Source organism: Salvia hispanica, chromosome 5 (assembly GCF_029641045.1).
Source record: "Salvia hispanica isolate PSC_SH4W2 chromosome 5, Shi_PSC_v1, whole genome shotgun sequence".
NCBI lineage: Eukaryota > Viridiplantae > Streptophyta > Magnoliopsida > Lamiales > Lamiaceae > Salvia > Salvia hispanica.
The window spans coordinates 47,969,144-47,990,135 of NC_142696.1; the positions used below are offsets into that span (position 1 = coordinate 47,969,144).

The 20,992-nt window shown below is 35.9% G+C and overlaps 3 protein-coding genes across 3 annotated transcripts; all 3 read right to left on the bottom strand.

The window, feature by feature from the left end:
* Nucleotides 1–6,580: 6,580 nt before the first annotated feature.
* Nucleotides 6,581–7,339, bottom strand: LOC148926946 (NAC domain-containing protein 78-like). The gene has a single exon (XM_089059307.1). It carries the CDS (start codon nucleotides 7,337–7,339, stop codon nucleotides 6,581–6,583), a length of 759 nt encoding a protein of 252 aa, XP_088915433.1.
* A 6,840-nt stretch (nucleotides 7,340–14,179) lies between these two features.
* On the bottom strand, nucleotides 14,180–14,752 carry LOC125188199 (NAC domain-containing protein 78-like). The gene has a single exon (XM_048084958.1). The coding sequence runs from the start codon at nucleotides 14,750–14,752 to the stop codon at nucleotides 14,180–14,182; it is 573 nt and encodes a 190-aa protein (XP_047940915.1).
* A 1,303-nt stretch (nucleotides 14,753–16,055) lies between these two features.
* On the bottom strand, nucleotides 16,056–19,721 carry LOC125190451 (putative serine/threonine-protein kinase At1g54610). The gene is made up of 7 exons (XM_048087764.2): nucleotides 19,029–19,721; nucleotides 18,052–18,654; nucleotides 17,741–17,968; nucleotides 17,553–17,653; nucleotides 17,326–17,440; nucleotides 16,637–17,005; nucleotides 16,056–16,484 (listed from the first exon to the last, which is right to left on the bottom strand). Exons 1-7 carry the CDS (start codon nucleotides 19,437–19,439, stop codon nucleotides 16,278–16,280), a joined length of 2,034 nt encoding a protein of 677 aa, XP_047943721.1. The 5' UTR covers nucleotides 19,440–19,721; the 3' UTR covers nucleotides 16,056–16,277.
* Between the last annotated feature and the right edge of the window lie 1,271 nt (nucleotides 19,722–20,992).

Genomic DNA, 20,992 nt, shown 5'->3' on the forward strand with positions numbered 1-20,992 from the left:
GGTTATAATTTTATAAAACTTTAGCTTTTGGTCATGAACGTAACTAGTTCTTGCTCATTATATAATAGTACTAAATTATTATATACTTCATCCGTCCCCAAAGAATATGCACTTTGAGTTCGACACGGATTTTTATGTAAAATTGGTAAAGTAAGAGATAGATAGATAAATAAAAAAGTAATTAAAGTATTGTTAGTGGAGAATGGATCTCACATTATTAGAGTGAAAAGACTTTCCAAAATTAGAAAGTATATATTTTTGTAGGACGAATGAAGTAATAAATTTAATGCTAATAAAATGTTAATTTTTTTTTGGAATATTGAAGTCGTCTTTGATTTCGACCTCACAGAGTCCCAGTCCAATTTGATTTTGAAGAAGAAGACGACGTCGTCAAATAACCTTATTCTTAGAAGTTTATGCTTATTCATGCATTTAAATTTGAAATCATTTTCACCTCCAAAATTATATTCTGAATTCGTTAGTATTTCGACCGTACAAATATTGTTGATAAATAATCAGATTAATTAAAGGGTCATTAATTTGCTATTGTTGATGATGGATATATATTTTTGATGACAAACGTAGCAAACACACAATTTTGTGACATGGTTTCCACTCACAAGTCTACTATCATAAATCACACTGTTCCAAATTCGGCTGATGGAGATTAGACTAACTATTAGAGACACCCCACAACCATGAGGTGAAAATGGTCCAAGTGGGATCTTGACTTTGTAGCCAAACCAAACAAGGAAAAAGGAAAAAAAAAGGAAAAATAGCAGTGATTCCATTGAAAATTTGGAAGATAGTTAGATAGATGATGGGTTGTGATCAAATGAAAACTCTAAATATTGTACAAACTCAAAACTATGATCTGAACCATTGAAAAATGTCAACGGATCAAAAAAAACATCAACAGGAAAATGTCAACAGAATTCCAACGGTAGTCAATGATTGATGTTGTGTTGATATTGTGATGATACTTTGTTGACATTAAAATCTTAAAATTTTACACTGTGTTGATATTGTATTGAAACTGTGTTGAAGTTGCGTCGAGGAGTTTTGAGTTTGTACAATATATAGGTTTACATTTTATCACTACCCGATAGATATCGGGTGATACTACTAAATATCAGAAAAGATAAAAAAAATCTTGTTAAAAGCAAATGAGGTTTAATTAGGTAAATACTACAATAATTGAAATGCAGCCTACGTTGTCGTTTTGTGTTGGTAGGGATATGATGTTTGGAGTTTCGTCATTTTCTTGGAATCTTATTTTGGCATTTAACTCGTCCACGCTCAAATGAGAAACCAATGACTTCATTTATTCAAAATTGGCATTTTCTTTGTTTTTTTTTTTGTTTTTCTTTGGTATGCATTTGAATAATTGAATGAGTGTGAGCGTGCACATGGGAGGACACATTGTACGCACACGTATATTTTTATTATATTTGTTGAAATAATTGAAAATTATTTTTTACCTTTACTAAGTTGACACAGCTAGAAAACAAACGAAATTAATAGTGATATTTTTTCCGATGCAAGGGCACTATGCGATAAAGTGAAACTTAGTTGGTAAGACGATTCGTGTCTGACTAATAGACTAGAGGTTCTAGTTAGGACATGAGACTGAACATTCAATTATTATTGAATTTTTTAAAGAATAAATAAATAAAACTTAGAAATATTTTGATAGGTTCTTTATTGTATTTTCAAACGATGATTAGATAAGTTTGTGAGTTTTATGAATAGATGTTGTTTGACATCAAAATAGTGTAATTTTAGTACCAAAAATATTTCCAATCGCAAAAATACAATATCATTAGAAACTTTCCACTCAGATATCTAAATTTTAATGTAGTGATTAAGCTAGAAAAGAATATGAGGCCCAATAGTGAAATTAAGTCCACTAACAATATCTAGATAGCCCAATCCATTTGGGCAAAAAGCCCATACATGTAAAACAAATCAAGCTACATTGCTGTTAATTGTCTAATAATGAAGGGATGAGCAATATACTATGCTATACAGTAAGTACATCACATGGGATCAATGTCACATAAGCAAATTATTCAATCCCAATCTCTTGCGGGTATATTTTTATGTTTCAATCCTACCAATACATATACTCCATTAACTAAGATAATTCCAGGTAAGAGTTACACATTTTCTATGAATGGCTGAAATAGAGTTTTCACGGAAAACTAGTCTCATTCTGCTACTTCCTTCGTCCGCGATTAAGAGTCTTTTTCTATAATTTTGTTCTGTTCACGAGAATATGTTCCTTTTTACTATAAATACTAATATGATTCACATTTCATTTAAAATTAATATAAACATGTGAGACTCATATTTCACTAACTATTTTTTCACCATTTTTCTATATATATACTCCCTCCGTCCAAGAATAGGAAGTCCCATTTCTTGCTTACTTTAATAAATAGTTAAATAAGATAAAGAATAAGGTAGAGAACAGTCTCCTTTACAGTATTCTCTATCTTACTTTACTATTTTTCCAGTTTAACTATTTATTATCATTTTTACAAAAACGAGTACCAAAACGCAAGTGTGACTCTTAATCGGGGACGGAGGGAGTATTAGTTTTAAATGATATGTGAGTGGAATGAGTTAGTGGAATGTGGGGCCTTTTTACCATTATGGTAATTATGAATCGAAACTCTTATTCGTGGACGGTGGAGTATTTCTTAAAATCCGTGTAAAAAAAATGAAACTCCTAATGATGATAGATAGATGGAGTATTTTGATTACTTCACTAAAACTATGGCATCTGAATTTGATACTGTTTATTATGGACGGGAATGAGTATTTAAATAAAACAATTACTAAAATTTCGAAATCACTATTCCAAATGCATTAGGATAAATACTTAAACTGAGACAACAGAGTCCTAGCAATATGTACTCTGTTTATCAAATGATACAAGCATAAAATAATTGTACATTTACTTGCTATCAATAATAATTCCTCATTCATCATGTCATGACTCCAAACATTATAAACTAACTAAGATGAGCTTCATCGTCACATAAAAAAATAAGTGTATTACATAATCCTATTTCCGGAAAACATAATTTCAAACTTTTTCCTACGAAGGTTTCATGCCGTTGATGGCGAGGAGGAGACGCGCTAGCTTCGTTGCAAAGGAAGGTTCCTCCTCGTCCTCGTCCTCGTCATCATTGTCGATGAGATCAGGCTCTGGCATCGTTGTATAAGAAGATTCCTCATCGCACGATATCTTCTGTCTCTTCAAAACACTTTCTCCGTCTTTTTCGTTTGGTTGATGTACATGTACCTCGGCCGCCCTCTTCTTTGATGCAATTGGGCCCACCGGAACACTTTCGTCAGTAGGATAAAACGAAGGATCATCGCTGGCATCACCAATCGTCGCATGATGAGTAACTTGTGGAGGCCGGACCCAAACACTGTCGGAACCGTTTCCATGCAAGTGCACATGCACACCAGAAATATCGAAACTGCCATTCTCCACAAGTGAATGCCATGTCAACTGGTAGCGGATGCAGAAAAAATTATTGTATGAGAATTTATAGAAAAATTGAATAAATTTTAAAAAAACTCCATAAAATTAAATAAATTGAAAATAAGTACCTCATTTGTGTCCGCCATTGGTTGCTGCGTAGTCGGAATATCGGAGCCGGTTTGGCAGCTGTTCTCCGCTTGTAAATCGCGTATCAACTGGCGGAAAATAATTTACGTTAACAGTTTATACTATAAAATTCGGATAAATTTAAAAACTCTGAATAATAATTAAACACCTCATTTGTTTCCGAAGATGACAGTAGTGGAGTCAGATCATTGAATACGCCTCCATAGGCGTCTTCCGAATGTGAACACGATGCCAGCTGGCGGACGCAGAAAAAATATTTGTGTAAGAATTTATATAATAATTAAATAAAATTTAAAAACTCTATGAAAATTTAATTCAAAAAAAGCACCTCGTTTATTTCTGCCAATGACTGCAGCGGAATCGGATCGACTACACCGCCATAGTCATTATTAGTCTAGCGGACGCAGAAAAAAAATATTTGTATAAGAATTTATATAATATTTGAGAATTCTACAAAATATAATAAAAAATAAAAATAAAAACCTCGTTTGTTTCTGCCAATGGATGCGAAGCACGTGTCCCGCCGGATTTCTTCTTTTTCACCGTTTTGGTGATCTTGCAGACGACGACATCGGCGGCATTTGGTACGCCGCTTGACCTAATTAGATCATCGCTGAGGGAATATTCATTCATCGTCCAATGGCCGAAATCGGCCTCTGAGCTCGGGCGCTGGAAGACCAGCATCTTGGATTGGCCGATGATTTGGCCGTTCTTGGAATCTTGGATAATCTTGGATAATCTTGGGGCCCGTTTGGCCAGCCCAAGTCCCGGTCCCTGCCCTTCGAGAAACCCTCTTCGAGTTTGAAACCCTCGAGATAAATGAGAAGGCGTAGATGGTGTACTTGATGGCGCCCTTCTCCTCCGACCTCGAGTGCCAACGCGACTCCACGTCGTAGAAAACCACCCACGGATCCGACGATGGGCCGTAGATTTCCTTCACCGGAATGTCATTCCACGGAAGCTCCTCTTGCTTCACCCACGGATAAAGGTATCCATTGATCAAATCTTCGCCGCTCGGATTGAACACAAATCGCATAGGTAACATGTTTTCTACCCTAAACCCTAAACTATCCCTCTATTTCTCTCAACTCTCTAGTGTGTTATGGATAAAAAATAGTTCTATGATCTTGTATTATGTCTATAATCTATATATATAGGGAGTTTTCTTACTTACAATATAGAATCTTCTATTTGTTATATATTTATATAAGAATATAGTATCTACGCAATTTTTCAGGAGTTTTATATAATTTTTTATCCAATTCAAGAGTGTTTAGGAGTTAAAGTTATGGAAACTAAATATGATTTTGTAACTAATTTAACTGATGATATCTGAATTCCATATCTACGAATTTGGTATATTGAGTTACGAGTATATATTATTTTTAATGCTAAATAACATAACCCTATATATCTTAATTATCTGAATTCTTTAAGTATAAATTTGGTAAATTGAGGTGATGAGTACCTATTTTTTATTGCTTAATAACATCGGAGTAGGAATTTGTGAGATCAAATCTTCTAAAAGAACTCGTATTTATTCGGTATATATCAAAATAAGGGATATCTTTCGTAAGATTTTAATTTAAATCAAATTAAGATGTTCCACAACATATTTATGTAAGAAAATAAATATTGCGTACATTACAATCTATTCATCATATAGACATTGTGCCAAATAGGGGAATGTTATATTGTTAACTCAATGCTTAATCGCTAACTACAACTCAATAATAGCCATTATTAATGTCAAGTTAGTTATAACTAACTTTTAAAAGAAATCCCAAAAAAACTTTAAATTCATATAACATATATCAAATTAAAGATAATTTTATAAGTATTCCAACGATATACTACATGCATATGTTACGACGTCAAAATTTGAAAAAAAATTGAATTTTTTTTCGAATTTTCGTATTTTTTACGAACAGATTTATGTCAATACACCTTACATAATATGTCAATATTATGCTTGTAAAATGTAAATATGAAATTGTGTTGACATTATTATGTCTTCGTGTTGATGTATTTCATACACTGTATTGACATTGTATTTCTAAACCCTAAATTTGATAGTTGTTATTATCTTTTTAATATTAAAAAATGAAAAACAAAATTACACATGGAAAATTGAAGACCACAAAATTTCTAAAATTGGTCTTAAATTAGTTGTAGTTAGCAACTAAGGGATGAGTTAGCAATTGATCACTCCCCGTGCCAAATAAATCTATTTTCTTATATACTACTAGTACTTATATTGTTAAGAAACAAAACTAAATATCGGAGACCATTCCACTTTTTTATTTTTATTTGGCTTTTTCTCTCTTTTATTTTTCTTAGGAGACAGGGCTATGAATTATATGAAACAAAACACGACAACGGGATAATATTTACGTGGTTCTATAACTAAGGACCTACGTTCACGTAACGAGAGATGTCGCACGATTTTATTAATCTTGCTATTCGCTCGTACGAAATACAAAGACGATACACAAAATGATCAAAGAATAGACACTACAAGAAACACAAGCTCGAAAGGATCTAAACTTCTTGATCACTCTTACCAACAAAAGATATTAGTATGTGAAAATTTGGAACTTAGAAAATTCGAATAACACAAATATATTTATATTAATCTTTTTTAGTAAGGATACTATCAGGCCTCGAATTAACCAAATTAGATGAAATTTATGAGCGCACTCGAACGATGTTTAGAGAAGAAACCCTAATTAATTTGAGTTGTAGGATTTGCAAAAATAAAGAATTCAACGATGAATGAGAAGAATAAAATATACTATTTCTCAATTAATTGACTCAATCTATGGAATTCTAGAATTTCTAGAATTCCGACCCTATGCGGTTCGACTCTCTTGATACGACTCGGGAAAGAACCAACAAAGAAAACCCGAGAAGATTGCATAATATACTACTCCACTACTCATCGTCTAGCATATTCTCTAGTAGCTCCGCTTCGAAGAGAAATAAGTCCTCGTCGTCGTTAGGCTCTACCTCCGATCCCTCACCGGCGCCGGATGTCTTTCCGTCTTGTTGATTTGGATCCGGAACACTAACATCAAAAGGGTCTCTAACCCAAACACCGTTGCCTTGCGATTTCGGAAGAAACATCTCCGTTGTCCGCCACTCCGGAAGCTTGCTAATCCCGGCCAACGGCGGCTGCGCACCGGATTTCTTGTTCTTCTTGACGGTCTTGGTGATCTTGCACACGACGAGATCGGCTGCGTTTGGTATGCCGCTTGACCTAATTAGATCATCGCTGAGGGAATATTCGTGCATGATCCAGTGGCCGAAATCGGCTTTCGAGCCCGGGCGAACGAAGGCGAGCATCTTGGATTGGCCGATGATTTGGCCGTTCCAGGAATCTTGGATAATCTTGGGGCCCGTTTGGCCGTCCCAAGTCCCGGTCCCCGCCCTTCGAGAAACCCTCTTCGAGTTTGAAACCCTAGAGAGCAATGTGAAGGCGTAGATGGAGTACTTGATGGCGCCCTTCTCCTCCAACCTCGAGTGCCAACGCGACTCCACGTCGTGGAAAACCTCCCACGGCTCGAACGCACCGTAGATTTCCTTCACTGGAATGTCGTTCCACGGCAGCTTCTCTTGCCGGACCCACGGGTAAAGGTATCCATTGATCAAATCTTCGCCGCTCGGATTGAACTCAAATCCCTTTGCTAACATGTTTTCTAACTCTCTTTATTTCTCTCAACTCTCGTGTGTGTTATGGATAAAAAGTAGTTCTACGATCTTGTATTATGTCTATATATACATACATATATTACGTTTTTTTAATCCGTTTCAGGGTTTAGGGTTTAGAATCTGTCCTATATTCTGATTTTGTAACTAATTTAACTGATTATATCTATCGTAATCTATATTCCACATGTATAAATTTGGTAATTGGGTGAAGAGTATCTATTTTTTATTGCTAAATAACATAGATATTTGCGAAATCAAGTCTTCTAAAGGAATACATATTGATATTTGTGATATACTAATTTAAGTAAATTTGAGAATGAAAATTTTGATTTTTTGTTAATTATAATCGTTATCCGATGTCTCAAAAATATTATAAATATATTTACATATAAAATAATAAAATAATAGTACTTTTATATTTATTTTTTAAAAATTAAACACAGCTTATTATTTAACATTTTGGTTCTGTCGTTGTATACAAGTTTCGTATATCATGAAAGATAAATTAGGTAACAAAATTATACAATTGAGGCTAAGGATGTCAATCGGGTCGGCCCAGCGGGTTTCGGGCCCATCCTACTTGGGTTGCGGGACAATCAGGTGCGGGCTGCACTAAAATCCCTAGTTGAGGCGATAAAACATAAAAAAATTTCAATACTTCTCCAGAAAATTATGAAAATATAGTTTAACATTTAAATGGTAATTCTTTTATATAAACGTGATTATAATGATCATCACATAATCTATACTGTATTAAACTTGTGAATATTGGGTGAATACTGTAATTTTGGCTAAAAACTAAATTTGACTTTTGTAAATTAAACTATCTTATATCTAAAACACGACAGTAAACAATATTACTTTCTATATATGATTAACACTCATTTCGCCTATAAATATCCTTTAAGGCTTAAAGTCTTAAACTATGTCACCGGATTTTTAGTCACATTTTACCGTAAGTTTTACTATTAATTATTCGTAGCATAGAATTGACACTACAGGACACACAAGCTTGAAAGCATCTAAACTTCTCCAATAAATCATTTGAATATAAAGTCAAATAGCATATTATCTAGTCGTCGTTGAATTAGTCGTTCAGTTAGTTGATTACCAAAATATCATTTAGGTTCGGTTATGGTTTATATCAAAAGAATTCCCTACATAAATGTTAACATTGAAGAGCAAATTGTTCGATTACGTTTAATATATTGTCGACGTTTTTCAACCAAAACAATATTGTTTACTTGTTTCTATATTATTACACGAATATTTTAACCCACCGGCCCTAACATCGATGTATGATTTCCCAATTTCTTATTGAATAATACAATTACAACAAATTTTTTTTGACTAAATTCATAATTTTTCTACCTGATTTTAAGGTCACATGACTGACTAAAATCTGACCAAATTTATTGTTTTTCACTCAATTATAGGGTGTGATCAAGGAGCCAAAATCTGCTGGTAAGTTTCCAAGCAGAAATTTCGTCACCAATCAACTAATAATTCATTGGAAAAATGTGTAGTGAGTTGACCGAATATATATAATTGAATTTCTATGTCTTTCAAGTTGACTTTGATTCATTGATCAACTCAGTTTAAATTAGGCACATTTTCTACAAAAATATTGTTCAATCTCCCTATAAATACATCAACACCTTAACTAGATTTCCTTCATTCAATTCATCAATACAAAAATATGGGGCTTCTATGTTTATTTTGGACATGTTATTCATCAATACATCGTCGGTTTTATGATGAAGTCTATAATTAAGACTTCATTGATCTAAACCCATTTCTAATGAGATATTTATACAATCGATTTTAGACATTCTTTTGGTGTTAATTATTAATCTAGTTGCATTGTTCATGAGTATGATTTTTCAAGTCTTTGTATGGAAATAATTTGAAACTTATTTTCCAAGACAAACGGTTGCACCTTGAAAATTGTCCACATTCTCGAGAAGTAATATGAGAAAGCACCTAAAATGGGCTTATAGTTGTTTGAAAAGTTTGATTAAGTTTTGGTTAGATTAGTAAACAAGATTGAAATTATAACATTTAATTGTGAAGTTTTAATTTTTTTTTTCATTTATGACGTCTTTGTTCTAATAAAGTAGTTTTGAGTTCATTAAAATAAGAAAAGAAAGAAAAAGAAAATAACTCATTTTATTGTAACAACATCATTATGCATGATTATAGCCATAATACAATCATTCTCTCTTTGTTAAGTTATGAGTAGTAAATGATCCGTGGATGTTTAGTTCTAGTGACAAATTAAATTGATTATATTCTCTTGATAAATTATCATCCTTCAACGGATCCATGTTCTTAATTTTTATTAACTAAAATTTTTAAACTTCAATTTGCAATGTTGTATAACATAACCTAATCGTACTAAATTAACACAAATATTTAGAACTACCGTGCATCAAGAGAGTAAATAGCAACATTCCTCTCCGATTTAACCTATCCATACACAACGAGCTCCAATTTCAGAGCAAGGGAAGTGGTCTCAACGCAGAGCTGACCATGTCCCTTCCCTGTACATCCATGAGAGACTAGATCAGCTCCTACCTCTTTCGCAACATCCACCATTGCCTTTGCAATAACTAGTTGACACGCTCCGCTAGCCTTGGTCTTTTGTTACAAATATTCCAATTTTTGCACTCCCTGGCCAACATTTGCAGTGAAGCAAACAATCTTATTCGAATTTAATAAATTTGGTTATGAATTTTGTAGTTATTTGTTCTCATAATATTCAAATATTCTTATCTGAGAAGACAAATGTAAGTAAAAAAGTTAAATCATACTCCCTCCGTCCCTGAAAATTTGTCACGTATTTTCTTTTTTGTCCGTCCCTACAAATTTGTCACCTTTCACTTTTACCATTTTTGGTAGTGGACCCTACATTCCACTAACTCATTCCCACTCACATTTTATTTTAAAACTAATATGTAAAAGTATGACCCACATGCCACTAACTTTTTCAATCCACTTTCTATTACATTTCTTAAAACCCGTGCCGGGTCAATTGGTGACAAAATTTGGGGGACAGAGGGAGTATTTAATTATGTTAACATTCAACATTATGAAATATCATATGCTATAACGATGTCAAACGATGCGAAATTTAAAGCACCGTGTGAATCTAATCGTGCAAATTTCAAGCAATGTTGTTGGAGCGTGCAAATTTCAAGCAAACCTAGGGTCCTTAGATTATTATAAATAGGGATTATGTGCATTGAAACATTAAGAAATCCTAACATGTTTTATTTAAGACTAACCACACAACAATAATTTAGAGTCTAAACAAAATTGTGTATTGCTGATAAATCCTAAATAACCAACTTAAAGTAGTCAGAACCAAGGGTAAGGTTGTTATGGAAGAGTTCAAAACGACGGCGACTTGGATTAAGAAGGCGGCGGCCGTTGTGCATCGGGTCCTCGATGAGGACATTATGCTGATCGTTCCAGCCTCGGGGGCACTCCTACATCCACAGCAGGTGCCAAACAGACCCTCCGGTTCCGCATCTCTCGGCTCTCCTACTTCCATAGCCACTTCCTCGTATCACACACCCCCCTCCACTCCTGGTTCCGCATCTCTCGGCACTCCTCCTTCCATAGCCAGTCCCTCCTACCACACCCCCCCCCCTCCACTCCTGCTTCTAGAGCCGGCATGGTGTAGGACTAGGTGTTTGGTTCATTTTGCTTTTGGATTAGTGGTTGACATGGTTTATGTTGCTTGACATGGTTTATGCTTGACATGGTTTATGTTCTTATGGATGATATTGCTTAAATCTAGTTTTGTAATATTTGGCCCAATTTATCTGTATATGTAATATTTCAGGTAAAAACTATAATGTGCCTGTTTTTGTCATTAAGAGATTAATTTGCAGTAGAGATAGGAATCTCTGGCATCTCAGTCATGAGGAAGACAAATTGGAGGACCCGACAATGGAGCCGAAGGATGACATGTTTAAGATTATAGTGATGTGAATATAAGAACAATCAATTTTTTGGCTGGTGATATCCGCATGATCCAGCATTGCTTGAAATTTGCACGGTTAAATTCACATGATGCTTTGAAAATGTGATGTTGAATTGAAGCACGCGTTTAAGATTATAGTGACGTGAATATAAGAACAATCAATTTTTTTTGCCTGGGTGACTTGATATCTGCACGCTCCATCATTGCTTGAAATTCGCACGGTTAAATTCACATGGTGCTTTGAAAATGTGATGTTGAATTGAAGCACGCGTATAAGATTATAGTGAAGTGAATATAAGAACAATCAATTTTTTTCTGGGTGACTTGATATCCGCAAGCTCCAGCATTGCTTGAAATTCACACGGTTAAATTCACATGGTGCTTTAAATTCGTACGCTCCAGCACATACTCACAGTGACTCTCACATTGTTCTATTAAAATGACTTGAAATTCGCACGGTGCTTGTGACATAATCGCGATGATGGACGTTGGGTTTTGGTCATTCTGACATTGTTTGGCATTATTTAGAGGGTGAAAAAAAATAATTTACTATTTTTTCGAATTTATTTTTAATTTCCTATATGTTTCACTGTGATGATAGAGGCCTTTACGATTTACACAAAATATTTTATACCAATAATAAGAAAAGAGATTTTAGCAATGTAAGGGGAGCTCAACCTTTTCCTTGCTTTTAAGCGTTCAATGTTGGAAAGAAATGATTATTAAGTTGGTATAAATTTTGGGGCATGAATATTAAGAAATTGAATTGAATAAATTAAATGAAAGTGAAATAAAATAGAAGAGGGATAAAAGTACGAGAGATAAAGAGAAAGTAAAATATGTGATTAAATAAAGTAAGAGTGATGAGATATTTTATTTTTTTATCAAAAAATGAAATAACTCAACTTCGTTAGAACGTCCTAAAAAAAGAATACAACTCAACTTAGGTGGAATGGAGAGAGTACATACACAAGGGTCGCCGCCCTTTGAATTCAAGTCACTATCGTTCGAATCTCTTCCACAACATCCTTATGCTTCTTAAAACAGTCGGTGAAGAAGACCGACTCATTTTCTGCTTCTTTTAATTTGGGCTTTATTTGGAATTGGGCCTCTTGAGGAAAAAGTTGGAGAAAGTAATAGTTGGCCCGAAAATTTTAATGTTTGGGCTGGGAATTTTATTAAATGTTGGGCAAGTGGATTTGTTCAAAAAGGAGATGTTTGGGTCTATTTACTTATTTGTTGGAGTTAATTAATTAATGCTCTTACAAATTAATTACATAGCTCATTTTTTCCTTGGGATAATTAAATTAAAGAAGTTACTTATGAGAAAAAAGGAATTAATTAGGAGGCATTGCATTTTAATTTTGTTAAATGATTTCTTGAGTTTGATCAGTATGTATTTGTTATTGTTTTCAAAATTTTGTTAAATTTTAACACGCATTTCGTCTATAAATATACATCCATATTTTCTTCATAACTTGTCACCTGGTTTTTACTAACATTTTCCTTGTATGTTTTGTTATTCGAAATTACATATAGCTAACGACATGTACTTACTTATATTTTAAGAATATAAATCATATGTAGATATCATAGTATATTAAATCACCTAACGCTTATTGCACGCGAATACTAATTGAGCTATCTAGGACTTTAATGATGATATTAATGGCGCTATTTAAACATTAAGACTCATTCGCCTATAAGTATACATGTCACCTAATATTTACTCACATTTTCCTTCTAAGTTTCGTTATTCGTAGCATAGTGTTAGATGTTGTTATTGGTATATGTTCGGGCGTAAATTTTTCTACAATATCAAGATTTACATTTAGGGGCGTCTAGATTTCCTCCCTTCTTAATTCCGTATGTTTGTGTCACGCATTCTTCGTTGCAAGGATGGTACCGGCCTCATATCCATGCTCTTGCTGATCATGTTTTTAACTATCCTAGCTAGGTTCAATCATCATAATAATTGTCGGGCTAAACGAACCTCAATTTTACATACACCAACTACATGTTCGAGGAGATTCAGTTAACTCCTCAAACCCTAATAGTAATGCCTCCATTGCCATGGACCTCGAATTGAAAAGACTTGTACCCATGACTCACCTCCGTTACAACGATGTCAACATAAATTTGTCTTATGCCTATGGGTCAACGGTGTATGTGAAGGTGGAGTTGACCCTCAAGAATAAGAAGACGGTGGTGGAGGCGGAAGCCGCCTTGCGTAGTGCTCCGGCAAGTGTTGTGATGTGGTTAATTTGTAGTCCACATCGGAGATGATATCAAGAAATTAATCGATAAAACTATCTACTCTTTCGATTCTTCCTCTATCTTGATACAAATCGTATGAGGTTTCAACAATTATAAGGTTCCATAAATCATGACATTATGTTAAATAAATCAAGAATCTCTTACAATTTTCAATTTCCTTTCTTGATTAGATTAGGTTTAACTTTATGTTATCTTTTCCAATTAAATTTGGAGCTCGAACAATATGCAACAAATATATTTATATGAATCGTTTTTTTGTAAGGATACTATCAGGCCTCGAATTAGCATAAGTTGAAATTTATGAGCGCACTCGAACGAAGTTTCGAGAAGATGCGATATTCGAAACCCTAATTAATTTGAGTTGTAGGATTTGCAAAAATAAAGAATTCAACGATGAATGAGAAGAATAAATTATCTTATTTCTCAATTAATTGACTCGATCTATGGAATTCTAGAATTTCTAGAATTCCAACCCTATGCGGTTCGACTCTCTTGATACGACTCGGGAAAGAACCGACAAAGAAAACCCGAGAAGATTACATAATACTACTACACTATTTATCATCTAGCATATTCTCTAGTAGAGGCTCTACCTCCGATCCCTTGCCGGATTTGTTGTTCTTCTTCTTCTTCTTCTTCTTGACGGTCTTGGTGATCTTGCACACGACGACATCGGCTGCATTTGGTACACCGGTTGACTTAATTAGGTCATCGCTGAGGGAATATTCATGCATGCTCCAGTGGCCGAAATCGGCCACCGAGCCCGGGTGCTCGAAGGCGAGTATCTTGGATTGGCCGATGATTTGGCCGTTCTTGGAGTCTTGGATAATCTCGGGGCCCGTTTGGCCAGCCCAAGTCCCGGTCCCCGCCCTTCGAGAAACCCTCTTCGAGTTTGAAACCCTCGAGATAAATGAGAAGGCGTAGATGGTGTACTTGATGGCGCCCTTCTCCTCCGACCTAGAGTGCCAACGCGACTCCACGTCGTAGAAAACCACCCACGGATCCGACGATGGGCCGTAGATTTCCTTCACCGGAATGTCATTCCACGGCAGCTCCTCTTGCTTCACCCACGGATAAAGGTATCCATTGATCAAATCTTCGCCGCTCGGATTGAACACAAATCGCATAGGTAACATGTTTTCTAACTCTCTCTCTATTTCTCTCAACTCTCTTGTGTGTTATGGATAGGAAATAGTTCTATGATCTTGTATTATGTCTATATATAAATATAGGGAGTTTACTTGCTTACAATATAGAATCTTCTTTGTTATATATTTATATAAGAATATAGTATGTACGCAATTTTTTAGGAGTTTTATATATTTTTTTATCCAATTCAAGAGTGTCTAGGTGTTAGAGTTATGGAAACTAAAATCTGTCCTATATTCTAATTTTGTGACTATTTTATCTGATGACTGATGATATATATTGTTATCTAAATTCCATATCTAGAAATTTGGTAATTTGGGGTAAAGAGTATCTTAATTTGATTTAATTTGAAATTTAATAATTCGAGTTAGTATATGGAGATAAAGAAATGGAGTAAATCGGTTTGGTTTGCGTCTTGTTAAATAAATAAAGATAATATTCCATAAATTATACATATCTCAAGATTTCGATTTGCGTCGGTGATTGTTCACTCTACGACTATATATTTAATCTGACTGAAAATTGACTATATAAGTACACATTTAATTCCATAGTATTTAATGCTACATAACAATTTAATTTTGAACTTAGTCTAATACTTGCCGAACGCATGCAATTGATAATATTCTACGTGGATGTTTATGATATCACTATTAATTTAGTATAAATGAAATTCAGTGGCGGACGCAGGATGTCCAAATTACTATTATAGGTGTCTATTATTTTTCGATATTTATCTCAGCACAAGTAGTCACGACATGATTGTCATCAAAAGTAGCGTCGACATTGAATGAGATTACTTATACTAATATCAAATATATATGACATATTTTTTTTCATAATAATCATATTTTTTAAAATAATTAATCTTGAATAATAGTACTAGTAAAAACTACTAGTTCTATATGAATGGGAAACATTGCTAAAAAAAAAACACCATTTACTGTCTTGGGAGGATTCGAATTCGTCTCTCCACAGTCGAAGGCTAGCCCGAAACCCGAGCTTTTAGGGTTAGGGTTGAACTTTTATAACCCGAAAAAACCACAACCCGATTAGCGCGCACCCGATTGACCCGCAACCCGAGTAGAATTGGCCCGAAACTCGATGGGCTGGCCCGATTGACATACCTAGATACAACTCACATGAAGCGATTAATTTTCAGTCTTTTCACAATTTGAAAATAGCACGTGTTTGAGGAGTTTGTATCGGTTGTCATATTGTGTATTATATGATTAATTTTAGAGTAAAATCATTTATAGAATAGAAAAATACAGTAGCATCTAACAAAATATGAGCACTAATTGAACAACCCAATCTCATCAAGAACAAGTACCCTTCCTACTTCAAAACATAATCTAAACAACTGCTCTTCATTTAGAGATTGGATCAATCCAACAAAAAAAAAAACCAATCCTCACAATCTGTACACAATTTACGCATGTGAAAGAAACACTTGCTATATGTATGAATATATACGCATGTATAGATCCCGACGGCACGGGGCTAGCCGGCACTTCGAGTCGGGACGTACGACGACGGATGCGTCTCATGAGGCCGAACTCTACCACCCCTCGTCTTCTCGTGCCTCCAACGCCGAGCAGCTTCTTGGATCCGGCGATCGTGCTCTTTCAGCACCTGCTCTATGTTGTTCGATGGAGCGAGGAGAGGGCCCGAGAAATGGATCTTTCTCTCCTTCTGGCCGTGCCCGTCCTGGCCAAGGGCGAAACGAACAAAACAAGAAACGAAAACGGACGAGGCTCGGGTTAGACGATCGCCAATGGCTCGTGATACAAAACACAAATACCAATGACAAAGTTCTCATATTCACAAAAATAGATAACAAAGTCTAGTGTTTTGCATACCAAGACGGTTTCTTTCGTGTTGATTCTTCCGTATTCAGCTTGGTTCGTAGCCTCCTGTCGTCTCTTGTCGTGCCTTCTCACGGCTTCCCAAAACGACTGCGAGAACCTGCCTGCCTGATTTGTAGCCTCGACGTGCTGAGAAGCTAAACTGTCTCGGCACTCTGCTCGTGGAGCACCGTTTCTGGTGGAAACAAGAGGACCGGAATTAGAAATCACTCTCTCCCGAGGCTTTTGCTGACGATCTCTGCTCCTTTCGGATAGAACTTGTTCCCGCCCTGATTGATCCATTGCAAAACCGGAAACGACATCTTCCTTTTGAACGTTCAAAAATCCGCTACGGCTGTTTGAGTCCGCGTGGCTCTGCCTCACCTAAACCACGGTTCACAAAATCAATAATCGATGTAGAATGTGAGCATCATAAACTGATCAGGGCTAAAAATCGAAACTTTATCCGGGCTACAAAGCAAAATTACACATCTAAGTTTACGAGGTGCAGTTCCTAGACAACTAACAATCTACCGAGACGCTATTTCAGTACACAAACATAGAATGAACGAACATTACAGGTCATAAAACTAGGAACGAACGTTAACTGACGTAATTATCCTACATCCGTTGTATGACGAAGAAGTTTTGTCTTCTCGAATGTAAGAGAGCCAAAATAAAATCGTAAGGAAACTGGAGCGCACCGGCATTAACTTAGCTAACTCGGCTTTGGGATCATGCCCTGCCACAGTTCTGAATTCTCTCGATTTTTTAGAATTGCAGTCGCCCTTCTGTCCCTTAGCTCCGGAAGCTCCTTTCCTGTTGAAAGACGGCCCAAACATAATGATCGATCGAAGACTAGAAACGATGTACATGTGTGTGAGTTAAGCAAAAGCCTTAAACAGTATGAAAGAATAATAAAACTGCAGACCTTCTTGCTTCGTCTTCTCTCAGCTTTGCATCTATCTCTTTGCTGGGAGGATACTTGGGCAAACTTGCTGGATCACAGGGAACGGGAGCTGTTTTGAAGAACTGTAGGAAAACATAAAATCAGTACGACACACTAAACTTCGGCTCGGAAATCTAAAGAACACTTCATAACAGAGAGAGAGAGGGCACCTCACTCTCGAGAGCACTAGCTGCAGTCCCTCGATCTGAAGGATCGACCGAGAGTAGGATCTCAATCAGCCTTACGGAAGCATCATGACGATCCTTAAAGGTATCAGCTATCCGTCGTTTGTAGGGCTGAATAGGCTTAAAGACGGGTGAATGAGGTAGCTTCGATTTTCTCCAATAATCCTCGGAAGGCGAACCACAAAGCTTGAAGATCTTATGCAGCTGCTCAACCTGCAAGGATGAAAGTTAGTTTATTCATCTGTCGTTTAAGTTCATGTCGAAACGAATTCCAAGTGCAAGAGTTGCGAAAATACCTCTGTTCTACCCGGCATGATGGGCTTGCCAGCATACAATTCCCCGAGAATGCAGCCAGCGCTCCACAAGTCGACAGAAGCTCCATACTGAGTCGCTCCGAGCAAAAGCTCAGGCGGCCGATACCACAATGTCACGACACGGCTTGTGAGAGGGATCTTGTTGTGACTATCAAAATAACTCGCCAGCCCAAAATCAGCTATTTTCAAGATCCCGTGATTGTTAATCAAGAGATTCGAGCCCTTGATATCACGATGCAGGACACCGTTCCTATGACAATAGTCTAGTCCACTCAATAGCTGCTTCATGTAACACTTCACCTGCGGCTCTGTGAGCTTGACACCGGGTAGTGAAGCAAGCCCGGTGAGATCATGTTCCATGTACTCAAACACGAGATATAAACACGAAGATGTTTTTGATGTGATTATCCCTTCCAGCTTGATGATATTCGGGTGATCAAGCCTTCTCAAAATGAGAATCTCCCTCGCCATAAACTTTACGCTCTCTGGGTCCATATTATCGAAACGCACTCTCTTCAGAGCCACGTACTTGTTAGTCAGGAGATCCCGACCCTTGTACACGCTACTGTAAGTCCCTTGACCAATCTGCAACAACGAAACGCCATCACACAAGAGCCACAACCATTCATATCCTCAAAGAAAACACACCTCTCATCACAACCTCAAAGATGATCAAAGGAACACATAAATCCTGCATCTATTGCTATGATAGCTCGAAAAAATAGTGAAATCGTCTATTTTATATCGAATAAACGAGCAAGATCACTCAATAAACAGATTTAACATAACAATCTTCTCTTCTCACTCTGATCATGCTATCAATTCTTGCTGCTAATACCACAAAATCAACATCAAAAGCTACCATAAGTCCCAAAACATCAAAAGCACATCAAATTCAGCATCAATAGCAACAAAAATACAAAACTCTGATCAAGCTACCAAATCTTAATCATCAATACCTTATCAAGTTTCTCAAAGGTATAGGCTTTCCGTGGAACCCAGCCTCGGATAGCCTCCCCGGCCACCGCGACCAGCCAAGACGGCCATCCAGCAGCGACCTGCTCGCCTTCCACCGCCCTCGGGAGGCTCCCGAAGTCCGGGAAATTGCCACCAAGATCATCACAGCCCCCTCCCCTCTTCTCACAACAATCATCCCTCACCTTCCTAGACCCACAAACCTTCTTCTCAATCAATCCAACTCTAACATCACCCTTCTCCAAACCCTCCTTCAATGAGAAGCTCTCACTCCTTCTCGAAGAAACCCCTCTAGCCAAACGCAGCTCTGAAGCCTTCCTATTCAACTCCCTCTGTTTAGGGCTAAACTCACTATCTTCAACTGCTGAAGATGGCTTCCCACAAACACACCCCATAATTCCCCAATTCAAGAATCAGCAGAGATATTATAAAGATCGAAACTTTGGTAACCCCAATAGCATAAAATTCAATAACAAGATGAATTAGAGTCAATCATCAAACCTAAAGATTCAAGAACTCAGCTTTGCACAGTCCAAAGCAATAAATAACTGAAACACCTGAAATTCCTAATCCAATTCCTACTTGTGGGCCAGAATTTGGAGGAGATATAAGGTGATTGGAGAATCTGTAGATATTTTAGAATTTTATTGGAAGTCAAAAATGAAGACTTGGTGTGGAAAGTTAAAATAATCTGTGTAATTATTGACTGCTCAACACGCTCTTACTCTGCAATCTGCATATGTATAGTAATTGAAAATCCTTTCCTTTTCCAAACCTGCAATTGTTGCTCAAAATTCACAAATGGGATTACAGTTATTTACAAATTATAGAAAGAAATTACTGTCTTTAAGATTCATTTTGACTTAAAATTAGAAATAAAAATTTTGATTGTATAATCTTCATTTGTCAAAGGTTATTAATTACTCCCCGTCCGCCATTAGCAGTCTCATTCCTTGGCGGCACGAATTTTAAGAAATGTTAAGAAAAGTGGGTGAAAAAAATTAGTGGAATAAGAGTCCCAATTATATATATTAATTTTAAATGAAATGTGAGTGAAATCAGTTAGATAGGTGGGACCCTTTATCATTTATGGTAAAAGTGAACCGGGACCCCTATTCGCGGACGGACTAAAATAGAAAAACGAGACTTTTATTCGCGGATGGGGGAGTATGTCAAACCCACCTAATACTTTGTCTTTGATTCAACAATTTTAGAGTATAAATAAGACAAATTTTTAGTCACTAAATTCCAAATATTTCCGTAAGTATCAATTGCGTTTAATTTATTGAGACTGAGATTTCAACCTTTGCTCCATTCATTCTTTTATGTATAGTTGTTTTAAAATAAGTAGGTTTGGTGAAACAACATGATCGCACAATGTCTCAACAAAAAATAAATAAAATACTTAACTTAATTTATTCACTAGTTGAGTGGGGTAGCCTATAATAGAATATCTCAAGTCCAAAGCCTCATTATTATTATCTTGTAAATTTTCTTCCCCTGGTGTTTTTAGTATTATAAATCAACATTGGAAACATGGCTTTGTTTTTTTTATCAAGGAATCAAACTTCAACTTATGCTTTGCCGTACAAATTTGACATTTAATGTTAAGTATCAATATTTGAAATTTTCAAATCTATAAATATAGTATAAAATAACTAGGGGCGTACCCAGAAAATCATGCCAAAGGGAGCAAAATTATATCCAAGGTAATTTTATGAATTGTAATAAGGGGATATTTAGTGAAGAAATTAATATATATTTGGAAATTTGTACCAAAAAATAGTAGGATTTGTGGGGGTGAGGAGGGGCAATTGCCTTCAAATAACAATTTTATCGATTTTAAATGACACACAGAAGTGTGTAATTCGATCCCTTGCGAGATCTACACCCACGAACAAATAGTAGACGTTTATTCAATGAACGACCAAGAATCCAAGTACAACAT